We start from the raw sequence: 14,901 nt of genomic DNA, 5'->3' as shown, positions 1-14,901 counted from the left end.
GAGTTCACCTAGAAATTGGGCAGCAGAAATGCCGATGGTGGGCAAGGTTAACAATGTCCTGGGATCCAGGGCCATAATATTGCTAAGTATATGATTATGGTGCACTACAAAACATTCTCTGATTGGACAAGGTGAAGAGGAGGAGTGGGGACATCACACTTTCCACCTTGTCAACTCAGAGAACGCTTTGCATTTATTCAGAACATGTAAATAATTCTATGAATGGCACCTGTGTTGGTTGGTCGACCTCCTATGTTCAGAATGCATCAGGCTAGCCGCTCAGCATGGGATCCAGAAGCAAGTGGAGATCATTAGAGGAGCAATATCTACTGAAAATATAACTAAAGGCAAAACTTTTGTTTTCATCTGGATAGAGTATGGGAGGATGGTAATCCTTGTCAGAATTTTCCATCTGCGTCCCAATGAGGAGATTTCCCTTCACTTTCTGTCCCATAACAGGAAGTGAGCGGAAATCTCTCCAAAGAAATCCCAGGGTGTCACCAGGGTTACCAGAACTAGTGCCCTCATTGGAAGATTTCCCCTATATTCCTGTTCTGGTGTCAACCCACAATTTGGGATTTTCTTTCACTTTTGATGATAATGGTAAACAGGGCAAATAGAGAAGATTTAATCTCCCTAATGGAGGCACAGACAGCAATAAAAATCTGACAAGTGTTCTAATCTCTCTCTACTCTATCCAAGGTCCACTCTATCCAGGTCTGGTGTATATACACAGGCGTACCATGGTTTACGAATGCCTCAGTTAACGTAATTTTCGGTTTATGAATGAAAATCCATTGAAAATAATGCCTCGTTTTACAAATTTTTTTTCGCAATATGAACGGATTAATTGCTGTTCAATGCATTTCCAAATTTTTTTAAATCATGTCCCTGTACAGTACTATGCCTTTATAGTGCCCTTTATAAAGAGTTTTGAACAGATAAGATTTTTTTGAACTTTTGTTTGACCTCCTGGAACTGATTAATTGGTTTTCAATGCATTTAGGAATTAATTTTGAATCATGTCCCTATACAGTATTTATTCCTTTAAAGTGCACTTTATAAAGAGTTTTGAACAGATAAGACTTTTTTTACTTTTTTCTGACCTCCGGAACAGATTAATTGGTTTTCAATGCATTTACGAATTCATCTTTAATCATGTCCCTGTACAGCATTTATGCCTTTAAAGTGCACTTTATAAAGAGTTTTGAACAGATAAAAGACTTTTTTTACTTTTTCTGACCTCCGGAACGGATTAATTGGTTTTTAATGCATTCCTATGGGAAACTGCATTTCAGTTTACAAATTTTTCGCAATATGAAAAGCCCCAAAGAACGTATTAACTTCGTAAACTGAGGTACACCTGTATACAGCTGCAAGAAAAAGTATGTGAACCCCTTAGGATTACGTGGAGTTTTGCATGAATTGGGCATAAAATGTGCTCTGAATGTCATCTAAGTCACAACAATAGAAGAACACACTCTGCTGAACATAATACTACACAAACATTAGATGTTGCCATGGTTTAATTGCACATAACATGTGACCATTCACAGTGCAGGGAGGAAAAAGTATGTGAGGCCCTAGCTTAATGACTTCTCCCAGAGCTAATTGGAGCCAGGAGTGAGCCAACCTTGACTCCAATCAGTGTGATGATATTGGATGTGTTGCTGACAGCTGTCCTGCCCTTAAAAAAACACACACCTGTTTTGGGTTTACTGGTTTCAAGAAGCACTGTCTGATGTGAACCATGCCTCACAGAAAAGAGCTCTCAGAAGACCTACGATCAAGAATTGTTGACTTGCATGAAGCTGGAAAGGGTTACAAAAGTATCTCCAAAAGCCTTGATGTTCATGTGTCCACGGTAAGACAGACTGTCTACAAATGGAGAAAGTTTAGCACTGTTGCTACTCTCCCTAGGCGTGGTCGTCCTGTAAAAATGACTGCAAGAGCACAGCGCAGAATGCTGCATGAGGTAAAGAAGAATCCCAGAGTGTAAGCTAAAGACCTACAGAAATCTCTGGCACATGCTAACATTTTTGTTGACACATCTACAATAAGGAAAACATTAAACAAGAATGGAGTACATGGGAGGACACCACGGAGGAAGCCATTGCTGTCCAAAAAGAATATTGCAGCACGTTTGAAGTTTGCAAAAGAGCACCTGGATGTTCCACAGCACTACTGGCAAAATATACTGTGGACAGATGAAACCAAGATTGAGTTGTTTGGGAAGAACACACAACACTATGTGTGGAGAAAAAAAGGCACAGCACACCAACATCAAAACCTCATCCCCACTGTAAAACATGGCGGAGGGAGCATCATGGTTTGGGGCTGCTTTGCTGCCTCAGGGCCTGGTGGATTGTTGTCATTGATGGGAAAATGAATTCCAGAGTTTATCAAGACATTTTGCAGGAAAACGTACGACCATCTGTCCGCCAACTGAAGCTCCGCAGAGGATGGGTGATGCAACAGGACAATGACCCAAAGCATACAAGTAATTCAACAAAACAATGGCTGCAACAGCACAGAATACGCCTTCTGGAGTGGCCCAGTCAGAGTCCTGACCTCAACCCGATTGAAATGCTGTGGCAGGACCTTAAGAGAACGATTCACACCAGACATCCCAAGAATATTGCTACACTGAAACAGTTTTGTGAAGAGGAGTGGTCCAAAATTACTCCAGATTGTTGTGCAGGTCTGATCTGCAACTACAGGAAACGTTTGGTTGAGGTTATTGCTGCCAAAGGAGGGTCAACCAGTTATTAAGTCCAAAGGTTCACATACTTTTTCCTCCTGGCACTGTGAATGTTTACATGTTATGTGCAATTAAACCATGGCAACATCTAATGTTTGTGTAGTATTATGTTCAGCAGAGTGTGTTCTTCTATTGTTGTGACTTAGATGACGTTCAGAGCACATTTTATGCCCAATTCATGCAAAACTCCACATAATCCCAAGGGGTTCACATACTTTTTCTTGCAACTGTGTATATATATATATATATATATATATATATAGGCACATTGCACACAAAATCCATTCATTATCCTGTGTCTATTTATTCTGTTTTATTTAATTTCCAGGTTTTATGTTACTTTTGTTACCGAAGAGTTAGTAAACCCAGAAAGGTAAGTCATTTATTCTTTAATTTTGTGCAAAGTAAACTTTCTGGCAAATCTATTTCCATAGCACAGTATAGCAACATAATTAAGCTCTTTATCACATGTCCTGTACCCTGTATGAACTCTTGGAACATCCATTGCGATATTTGCTTGTTGCTGTTAAATAAATGTAGAGGATGTTGTGTCTGCCTGAGCATTCCGTAGACAACAACACATCTACGCTTTCTTTGTGGCAACAAACAGCAGTGGCCAGCACTCTTGCCTTGCAGTACTGCCAACCCGAGATTCACTTCCTACTAGTGGAGCTGTTTGAATGTAGATTGTACCTTCCTCCTGAATTTTTGTGTGTACTTCCTCTGGGTAACTTGGTTGTCTTCCACAATTTTGGGAAAAGAAATTTCCCAAATCTCAACTTTGTTGCAACTAGATGTGCTAAAAATTAAAACTCTTGGAATCTTCTGATTGTGGAATTTGTTTTGGAAAGCATTTGGGCACTTTGATGATGAGAGCTCAGCTTTGTCCAAGGTACCCCAATATGGCTCTACAAACCACAGAGCTACAGTTGCAAGCCTATAGCCCTGACAAAGGGGTTTAACATGGAAAATTTTTGCATAAACGTTTGTATATAATATCTAATGAAAAAAAAAATCATAAGGTTTTTATGTTTCAAGAACTCCCAGTTATGGTGCTCCTCAGCCACTGCTGCCACTATCACACTAGGACCAGTATACTTACATGGGTAGAGCAGCCAAGGAGGGTCCTTCCAGACAAAGTCCAGTGTACCTTGCAGCATCATATCGTTCCTGTTCACCTGAGAGATACTTGGGCTGCCACCCAAACTGGCCTTAATGTGTGCTTCTACATAACTGTACTGTGGTCATTAAAGCATCAGCTCCTTTATGGAGGGACTGATGAGGACAGTTCCATGTACAGAAATATATAACATGTCTCTAATCAAAAAATGTGGAAATAAACTCATAAAAGTTTGAGCTTTTTTCATCAGACACAGAAGCATCCTGGGTATTTAATGATTTTTATAAATAATTAAAAAATTTATATATATATATATATATATAACAAGAGCCGTTCAAGTCAAATCAGGACTTTTGAGTGTATATAATAAAAGAACAAATTTCAAGGAGTGGAAACTGCATTTATCTGTCGACATACTCCCCTGCTACATTTATACACTTATCCCAGCATTTAACTAATGCTTGGAAAGCTTCAGCATAGAAAGACTTGTCCGCACTCCTGAACCATCCTAGGACAGCCTGCTTCACTTCCTCATCAGTGCTGGAATGCTGACGAATGAAGATTCGTCTCTTGTGGAGTTTCACAACAGATTATGCATTGATTATCCAGGATCAAATGTTCCACATGCTGAATGTTCACAGGAATGACTGCTGTGGGGTGGGAACCACCAATGCCAGATGTACATACGGCCATCTTTGACACATTTACACCATTCAAATGTCCTAATGCGGCTGAGCATCTCATCACCGTGTTGTGCTTGAAGTCTTCTGTAGATATCGGCGGGTTTTACGCCTTCGTTTACAAGAAACTTCATCACCACATGCTGTTCCATGCATGTGCTAGCACTGTTGTCTGCCATCTTGACTAACAGTCTCTGGACTGGCCCGCGACATGTGCGTTGCCTATCAGTAATAGGACCCACTTGCCACTTACTACTGCATGCAGTACCGCCATGCTAGCATCCTTTTTTATACCTGTAAATTTAAAATTCCATGCAAATAAGTATTGAACACGTCACCAATTTTCTCAATAAATATATTTTTAAAGGTGCTATTGACATGAAATTTTCACCACATGTCGGTAACAACCTGTGCAATCTATTCATACAAAGAAATCAAAACATATAAGTTCAGAAATTAAGTAACGTGTAATAAAATGGAATGACATGGGGAAAAAGTATTCAACGCATGAAGAAATGGAGGTGCAACAAGGCATGGAAAGCAAAGACACCAGCTGAAACCTATTAGTAAGTAGAAAGCAATCCAGCCCCTTGTCAGTGCAAATTAATATCAGCTGGTTCAGTCTCAACTGATGGCCTATAAAAAGGTGTCTCATTCCAAGATGTCTCACAAGAAACATCTCATGATGAGTAAAAGCAAAGATCTCTCTCCAGACCTTCACAACCTTATTGTTGCAAAACATACTGATGGCATTGCTTACAGAAGGATTTCTAAACTTCTGAATGTTCCAGTAAGCACTTTTGGGGCCATTATCTGGAAGTGAAAAGAACATCATTTCGCCATAAACCAACACGTCACAAGATTTCTGACAGAGAAGTGAAAATAATTATCAGAAGAGTTGTCTAAGACCAAGGTCCACTTGTGGAGAGCTTTAGAACGACCTGGAATTAGCAGGAACAATAGTTTCAAAGAAAACAATAAGTAATATACTCAACCAGGGGCGGACTGACCATTTGAGCACTTGGGCACTGCCCGAGGGCCCGGGGTCAGTAGGGGGCCCCATGAAATGCCCCTGGTACCTCTTCTATAGGCTTTTTTGGGTGTGCTTTGAGTGTGGGCAAGGACACAGGGGCCCCATGATCTCCTATTGCCTGGGGGCCCCATGAGTTGTCATTCCGCCCCTGTACTCAACCGACATGGCCTGTATGTACACTCACCATGCAAGACTCCATTGCTGAAGAAAAAGCATGCTGAAGCTTGTTTAAAGTTTGCCCCACATTTAAAAAAGCCTATGATATACTGGGAGAATAGAGTCTGGTCAGATGAGACCAAAACTGAACTCTTTGGATGACATAATACACACATTATGTTTGGAGGTCATATGACACTGCACATTGCCCCAAATACACCATACCAACAGTGAAGTTTGGAGGTGGGAAAATCGTGGTGTGGGGCTGCTTTTCAGCATACGGTACTGGCAAGCTTCATTTGATTGAAGGAAGGATGAATGGAAAAAAAATGTACCAAGGCATTCTAGATAAAAATCTACCAGGATGACTCTCAGTTGGTTTGAAAGAAAAAAAATAAAGTTGCTGGAATGCCCCAGCCAATCACCTGACTTGAGTCCAATAGAAAATCTATGGAAAGAACTAAGAATCAGTGTTCATAGAAGAGGCCCATGGAACCTTCAAGATTTGAAGACTATTTGTGTGGAAGAATGGGCCAAAATCATACCTAAGCAATGCATGCAACTAGTTTCTCCATACAGGAGGCATCTTGAAGTTGTCATAACCAACAAAGGATTTTGTACGAAGTATTAAATACATTTCAGTTAACATGTTCAATACCTTTTCCCTGTGTTATTCCATTTTATTACACATAACTTAATTTCTGAACTTATTTGTTTTGGTTTCTTTGCATGTATAAATTGCATGGGTGGTTACTGACATGCGGTGAAAATTTCATGGCAATAACACCGTTAGAAATATTTTTACGTGGAATAATGGTGAGGTGCTCAATACTTATTTTACCCGCTGTATATATACACTCACTGGCTACTTTATTAGGTACACCTGTTCAATTGCTTGGTAACACAAATTGCTAATCAGCCAAACACATGGCAGCAACTCAATGTATTTAGGCATCTAGACTTGGTGAAGACAACTTGCTGAAGTTCAAACCGAGCACCAGAATGGAGAAGAAAGGGGATTTAAGTGACTATGAATACGGAATGGTTGTTGGTGCCAGACTGGCTGGTCTGAGTATTTAAAAAACTGTAGATATACTGGGATTTTTACGCACAACCATCTTTAGGGTTTACAGAGAATGGCCCTTAAAAGAGAAAATATCCAGTGAGTGGCAGCTGTGTGGACAAAAATGCCTTGTTGATGTCAGAGATCAGGGTAGAATGGGCAGACTGGTTCATGTCAATATGGACCAAAATCCCTGAGAACTGTTTCCAACACCTTGTTGAATCTATGCTATGAAGAATTAAGGCAGTTCTGAAGGCAATAGGGGGTCCAACCTAGTACTAGCAAGGTGTACCTAATAAAGTGACCGGTGAGTGTGTGTGTGCATATATATACAGTATCTCACAGAAGTGAGTACACCCCTCACATTTTCGTAAATATTTTATTATATCTTACAACACTGAAGAAATGACACTTTGCTACAATGTAAAGTAGTGAGTGTACAGCTTGTATAACAGTGCAAATTTGCTGTCCCCTCAAAATAACTCAACACACAGCCATTAATGTCTAAACCGCTGGCAACAAAAGTGAGTACAACCCTAAGTGAAAATGTCTAAATTGGACCCAATTAGCCATTTTCCCTACCCAGTGTCATGTGACTCGTTAGTATTACAAGGTCTCAGGTGTGAATAGGGAGGCGGTGTGTTAATTTTGGTGTTATCGCACTCACTCTCTCATACTGGTCACTGGAAGTTCAACATGGTACCTCATGGCAAAGAACTCTCTGAGGATCTGAAAAAAAGAATTGTTACTCTACATAAAGATGGCCTAGGCTATAAGAAGATAGTCAAGACCCTAAAACTGAGCTGCAGTACGGTGGCCAAGACCATACAGCGGTTTAACAGGACAGGTTCCACTCAGAACAGGCCTTGCCATGGTCGACCAAAGAAGTTGAGTGCACGCACTCAGCGTCATATCCAGAGGTTGTCTTTGGGAAACAGACCAATGCGTGTTGCCAGCATTGCTGCAGAGGTTGAAGGGGTGGGGGATCAGCCTGTCAGTGCTCAGACCATACACCACACACTGCATCAAATAGGTTTGCATGGCTGTCGTCGCAGAAGGAAGCCTCTTCTAAAGATGATGCACAAGAAAGCCCGCAAACAGTTTGCTGGAGACAAGCAGACTAAGGACATGGATTACTGGAACCATGTCCTGTGGTCTGATGAGACCAACGTATTTGGTTCAGATGGTGTCAAGCGTGTTTGGCGGCAACCAGGTGAGGAATACAAAGACAAGTGTGTCTTGCCTACAGTCAAGCATGGTGGTGGAAGTGTCATGGTCTGGGGCTGCATGAGTGCTGCCGGCACTGGGGAGCTACAGTTCCTTAAGGGAACCATGAATGACAACATGTACTGTGACATACTGAAGCAGAGCATGACCCCCTCCCTTAGGAGACTAGGCCACAGGGCAGTATTCCAACATAACGACCCCAAACACACCTCCAAGATGACCGCTGCCTTGCTAAAGAAGCTGAGGGTAAAGTTGATGGACTGGCCAAGCATGTCTCCAGACCTAAAAAGTATTGAGCATCTATGGGGCATCTTCAAATGGAAGGTAGAGGAGCGCAAGATCTCGAACATCCACCAGCTCCATGATGTCGTCATGGAGGAGTGGAAGAGGACTCCAGTGGCAACCTGTGAAGCTCTGGCGAACTCCATGCCCAAGAGGGTTAAGGCAGTGCTGGAAAATAATGGTGGCCACACAAAATATTGACACTTTGGACATTTTCACTTAGGGGTGTACTCACTTTTGGTGCCAGTGGTTTAGACATTAATGGGTGTATGTTGAGTTATTTTTTGAGGGGACAGCAAATTTACACTATTACACAAGCTGTACACTCACTACTTTACATTGTAGCAAAGTGTCATTTCTTCAATGTTGTCACATGAAAAGATATAATAAAATATTTACAAGAAAAAAAAAATGTGAGGGGTGTACTCACTTCTTTGAGATTGTGTGTGTGTGTGTGTGTGTGTGTGTGTGTGTATGTATGTATGTATGTGTATATATATATATATATATATATACACACACACACATCATGATTCACCGGAATGACTTGCATATTGTAATTTTAGTTTCTTTGTGTTGGTAACAAGAGGCGTTAATGCCTAAACGGCGGCAGTATGTTTTTCCTAGGAATATCCCCATAACTGTGATTGTGTCACTAGTCATAGTCACTATCTGCTACCTGCTAACCAATGTTGCGTACTACACTGTCCTCACAACCAATGAAGTGCTGGCTTCTGAAGCTGTTGCTTTGGTGAGTACTGACTTTATCTTTGCAGACTAGGTTAGTCAGTCTATAATGGCACATTCCTTATGGTGGTATTGTGACTTTCTTAGTACAGTTAGTTGCCTTGATGATATCAATATTTTCCTCAGCCCATTTGCATTCCAGCTTATTGGGAAAGACTTAGCACCCTCTGCAGCAGTGACAACATAGTCAATGTCCAGTCTTAAATCCTGTATACTTCCTCCATTGACTTTCTTTGGCTGAGTAGATTAAGCCATTTGGCCCAGTATGCATCATTAGGCAAACGTTTACTGAGTGGTCAGGTGGAGAAAGCCCATTCATACATAAAATGAAAGTGAAACATGAAGCAAAACAACTTTCTTAGAAACCTCTGATGGGAGCAGTCATATTTTTCAATCATATTTTATTTATTAAAGATTTTTTTATACAGTTTACATAAAAACATGCTGCCTTGCGAGACAGCAAGAAAAAAACTAAGTACAGATCCGTATTCAAACATTTCTTTCAGTAGATATAAAATACTACACAGCAATTAGATGAAAAAGTGTGCTAACTTAACTGACGTGGTAAAAGCCTGGTAACCAGACTTCTGCCAATGCCTGGGCACATACATTCTGTCCAGCAAGACCATATGGAGTCTAACTTATGCATAGCATTATGTAGCAAATAGGTATGTTCTTCAAATGAAATGCATATTGAATTTGGTGATCCAGTTTTTAAGTGAGGGTGGGTTGGATGAGGTCCACTTTAGAGCTATCATCCTGCATATAGCAAATAGTATTCTAGTAATTGCTATAAGCAGATCTTCATCCATAAGGGAAAAGTCATAGTAGCCCAGAATACAAGTGAGAGCAGGAAGGTTGATCCCAAAGAGACCATTGATTGATTGTTCCGGTCACCTTGTCCCAATACCTCTTCAATTTAGGGTAGTGTCAGATAAAGCATATGAGAGTACTTGGGTTTGCAAGGTCATTTTGTGTAGACAAAGTGGATATACCTGTATATCCTTTGTGATTGTTAAGGAATATATTTAAATGAAAGTTTTTGTGCATAAAGTTTATCAATAAACTCTTCTGTTCTTGTTACCATTGTATGTAAGACCTTTGCTGACTACACCCTGAGACAAGTCTCCTGGTTGATCTCCATACTGGTGGCAATGTCATGTTTTGGAGCTCAGAATGGGGGAATCTTTGCAGCTTCTAGGTAATGTAAGTTGTATCATCTTCACAGTCCCTGGTCTGGTGTATATGGAATGCAGCTCACTAATGTGATCATCTTATCTAGGATGCTGTTTGCTGCTTCCAGAGAAGGCCATTGGCCACCTCTGTTTTCCATGATCCATATTAGAAGGCACACACCACTTCCTGCCTTGATACTAATGGTAATTTTGTTTGCATTTCTTTTCAAGTATGGTTCTTCTTTTTGCATTGTTTGTTCAGTATAGGGGAGTGAAAGTTAAAATTTGTTTGTTTGACAGAGACAAAGAAAAATTTCTAAATCTTCACTAGGCCATGTTTTTCTCTCCCCTAGATGCCTTTGGTCTTCGTTATGATTGGTATTGGTGACCTTTATGGACTGTTGAACTTTTATAGCTTTTCTCGGTGGCTTTTCATGGGATTGGTAACTCTTGGTCTGATTATCCATCGCCGAAAGCACCCTGACCTACCACGACCGTTTAAGGTGATAAGATAAAATCTACATAATATCATGCAATTGTAGTTTGGATTAAAAAAAACAACTATAATTGTTATTTGAGGGTATTTTAGAGGGGTTTTGTTTTCATCTCATAGGTAAGGCTTATTTTTTTACGTAAGTATTGCTGTTTATATTCATTTGGTTTGGCTTGCTCTTTCAAAATGTTGTTATTGTATTAAATATAGAGATTTGTAGATTAGTCAATAGAGGGAGCTGTGGTTTTGATTAAGGCTTCATTCACACAACCATATACAAGTGTTTTTTACATATGGATCTGAAACCATCTGCATTATTTTCAATGAAGCCATTCAAACAGGTGCATAAACATGTCCTGTGCTCAGATCCATAACACAGAATCCAAAAATCTGCATCTGTATACAGGAACAAACCCATATGCGCGTATGTAAATTAAGTCTAAACAGGGGGGGGGGAATAAATTATCATTTAAAAAAAATATATGTACGCGTACACATATTTATGCAACTTTACACGTTTAAACACACCTATACACAAGTATTTTACTGATCACTACACAGGAATTCTTTCTCTAGAAAACACAAGTGTATTAACATCAGCAAAATTGTAATGGTTGTGCGAATGAATCCTAAGCCTTATCCAAACACTACACCTAAAATGTATCTAAACTTTCAGAAGAAACAAAATGACGGCTGACCAGGAAAGTATTGGTAAAAGTGATTCCTCTTACATTGTAAGCAGTATTCCAAAAAAAAAAATATTATGGATTGTCCTCACTTCCTGCTCATTAGTGGCTAAGCTTTAAAGCTCTATGGAGCTTGTAGCATAGCCACCAAAATGCTGACTTCTGAAGCAATCTACAGGTAGGATATGCTGATATGTCCTATACCAGGGCTTGAAAAAGCCGCTCGCCAAATGCAAGGAGAAATTCCTCTGTGGTGAGCGGCTGCGAGCGGTGAGCACAGATGAAGCATGGAGCGACTGCACCTGTGCTCCAAGTCTCAAGTTCCGGTTTACAACTTCCGGTTTCTGACTTCTGCGGCACCGCTGCCGAGGGGACAGGTGCAGGAGAGGTCTGCTCTCCTCCGCTGAAAGGAGACACCCTCTCCACCACCACGGAGGACTCGGGGGGACAGTAAGTACTGTATACAACATGTCCTATCACTATAATGGAGTACAGGGGAGCTGGGATATACATTACTGTATACATTATTATTATTATTATTATACAGTATTTATAAAGCGCCAATAGTTCGCTCAGCACTGTACATTACAATGGGAGACAATACATGAGACAGTACAGTAACAATACAATGCGATACACGAGGGTTTCGAGGGCCCTGCTCCTTGGAGCTTACAATCTAGGAGGGGGGGATAGTGGTACAGGAGGAAAAGCTGTGGGGGATGGAGTGGTAGGAAGAGTGGAGGAGATCGGCAATTAGCAGGAGGTGGGGTGGGTAGGCTTCCCTGAAGAGATGGGTTTTCAGGGTGCGCCTAAAGGAGAGGAGAGTAGGTAATATGAGTGTATAACATCTATAAACAATATATAGGAAAAGCAACATGTCATATCACTATAATGGAGTACAGGGGAGGGGGGATATACATTACTGTATACATGTCATATCACTATAATGGAGTACAGGGGAGCTGGGATATACATTACTGTATACATGTCATATCACTAGAATGGAGTACAGGGGAGCTGGGATATACATACTGTATACATGTCATATCACTATAATGGAGTACAGGGGAGGGGGGATATACATACTGTATACATGTCATATCACTATAATGGAGTACAGGGGAGCTGGGATATACATTACTGTATACATGTCATATCGCTATAATGGAGTACAGGGGAGCTGGGATATACATTACTGTATACATGTCCTATCGCTATAATGGAGTACAGGGGAGCTGGGATGTACATTACTGTATACATGTCCTATCGCTATAATGGAGTACAGGGGAGCTGGGATATACATTACTGTATACATGTCATATCACTATAATGGAGTACAGGGGAGCTGGGATATACATTACTGTATACATGTCATATCACTATAATGGAGTACAGGGGAGCTGGGATATACATACTGTATACATGTCATATCACTATAATGGAGTACAGGGGAGCTGGGATATACATTACTGTGTACATGTCATATCACTATAATGGAGTACAGGGGAGCTGGGATATACATTACTGTGTACATGTCATATCACTATAATGGAGTACAGGGGAGGGGGGATATACATTACTGTATACATGTCATATCACTATAATGGAGTACAGGGGAGCTGGGATATACATTACTGTGTACATGTCACATCACTATAACGGAGTACAGGGGAGGGGGGATATACATTACTGTGTACATGTCATATCACTATAACGGAGTACAGGGGAGCTGGGATATACATTACTGTGTACATGTCATATCACTATAATGGAGTACAGGGGAGGGGGGATATACATTACTGTATACATGTCATATCACTATAATGGAGTACAGGGGAGCTGGGATATACATTACTGTGTACAGTTTTATATTTTAGACTATTCATTCTAAAGAAAAATGTAATTTCATAGGCTTTAAGGGGGGCATGGTTGAGGGCGGGCCAGGGGTGCTGTTTGGGGTGGGCTGGGGTGGGGTTGGGGGCGGACCTGGGCAAGGTTGGGTGGGGCAACTGGTGGAGAGTAAGTTTTGTGACGGGCTAGTAGGTCTGGACTTGAAATTTTAACCCCTGTCCTATACTATGCTGCGAGTTTTTCTTTTTCCTACATCCTTTCTCCTTTAAGGCCAGTTCACACTAGAACATGTGTGCTTACACGCCTGGTTTTGTGCGTTCCTAAGTGTTCTGTTTTTGACAGCCCATTTATTTTGATGGGCTGCCAATTGCACAGGAGCATGCAAAAAGTATGGCAGGTGTGACTTAAAAATCGCACAGCACCAAACCACATGGTACTGTAGTAACATGCAGTTTGGTGGCCACAAACGTGTCATGTTTCCTAGATGTGTTTAGGGTGCCATTAACAATTAATGGAACCCATACACTAGCAAGAGCAGCACATTCCCATTTTCCTTTCACGCCTTGTGCTCTGGTGTGATTGCGCCATTAAAGCTCCTTCCCGCTATGTGCTGTTACCTGTGTTTTTCTGCAGGGGCACATAGAAAAAAAATGTTTTCTTTGGTCTCCATTTACACAACAGAGCAGAGAGGTACAAAAAATGCAGAGGAGTGCATTCCTCCCCGTCATCGAAATACAACTTCTCCACAGCAGGGATTCCTCCATCCACCTCAAATGTGTGGATGAGCAAATCAACACATTTTCTTTTGTTCTACATGAATGAAAATAAATCCTGTATGGACTGCCTGACTAGTTTTAAAAATGTTTCCTTATTCCTCCTGCTATCTATGGTGCCTATCATGTAAAAAGGATTTATATACTTACCTATTTTTAGGACTTCGGTCTGGTCACATGATCCCCTGTGTCAGTCAGTGGTGGCTGCAGGGGAGAAGAGGTAGCACTCGACAATGGCTGGGAATTGCAGGAACTGTGAAATCACTCATAGGTTCCCATGTCCCAGTTATTGTTACCACTCCCTCCTCTCCCCTGCAGCTGCTGCCGACTGACACAAGAGAGCCAGAGCTGCAGATCACATGACCAGAACAGAGTGGGAGAAAACTAGTTAAGTATACACATCTTTTCTACACAGGTTAGGCAGCATAGATAGCAGGAAAGGAGTTAAAACCTTTTTCAGGACTAGTTAGTGTTAGGCTGGAAATCCAGAGAGTTCTCTAGCAGTATTATTTTCAGCCACTGGATGTCCTCAGTCTGGTGGCAAGCATCACACTTCCACTGAGCCCTGGTAGTTCTGGACAAGTCCCACCCTGTGACTGGACAGTGAAAGGAGAAGCAGCACTCTCTGTCACTCTGCTCTATCCTCCTTTTAGCATGATTCTTGCCAGCACATGAACTGAGGGGCTTCTTGTTCTGCTTCCGCTCACAACCAACCCTATTATACAAGGATTACAAAAGGTTGATGCCCGGTCAAATTTGGTACTTTCACTGTTTGTATATAAAAATATATTATGTATTCATGATTACATCAGAACTGCACTAAAGTGGTATTAAAGGCTCAGCTTTTTTTTTTA

The 14,901-nt window shown here is 41.0% G+C and overlaps 1 protein-coding gene across 2 annotated transcripts in view; it reads left to right on the top strand.

Moving 5' to 3' along the window:
* Nucleotides 1–14,901, top strand: part of LOC149459744 (cystine/glutamate transporter-like) — a 56,920-nt gene that overhangs the window by 28,910 nt on the left and 13,109 nt on the right. For both annotated transcript variants that reach the window (XM_089680729.1, XM_089680728.1), the window contains exons 6-10: nucleotides 3,090–3,134; nucleotides 8,950–9,073; nucleotides 10,167–10,270; nucleotides 10,352–10,448; nucleotides 10,598–10,747. In XM_089680729.1, the coding sequence (XP_089536855.1) occupies nucleotides 3,090–3,134; nucleotides 8,950–9,073; nucleotides 10,167–10,270; nucleotides 10,352–10,448; nucleotides 10,598–10,747 (520 nt within the window). The remainder of the gene's footprint in view (nucleotides 1–3,089; nucleotides 3,135–8,949; nucleotides 9,074–10,166; nucleotides 10,271–10,351; nucleotides 10,449–10,597; nucleotides 10,748–14,901) is intronic.

Source organism: Staurois parvus, unplaced genomic scaffold (assembly GCF_062004578.1).
Source record: "Staurois parvus isolate SC_StPar_1 unplaced genomic scaffold, SC_StPar_1.0 ptg000249l, whole genome shotgun sequence".
Taxonomy (NCBI): Eukaryota; Metazoa; Chordata; class Amphibia; order Anura; family Ranidae; genus Staurois; species Staurois parvus.
This window is presented reverse-complemented; position numbering and strand designations above follow the sequence as displayed.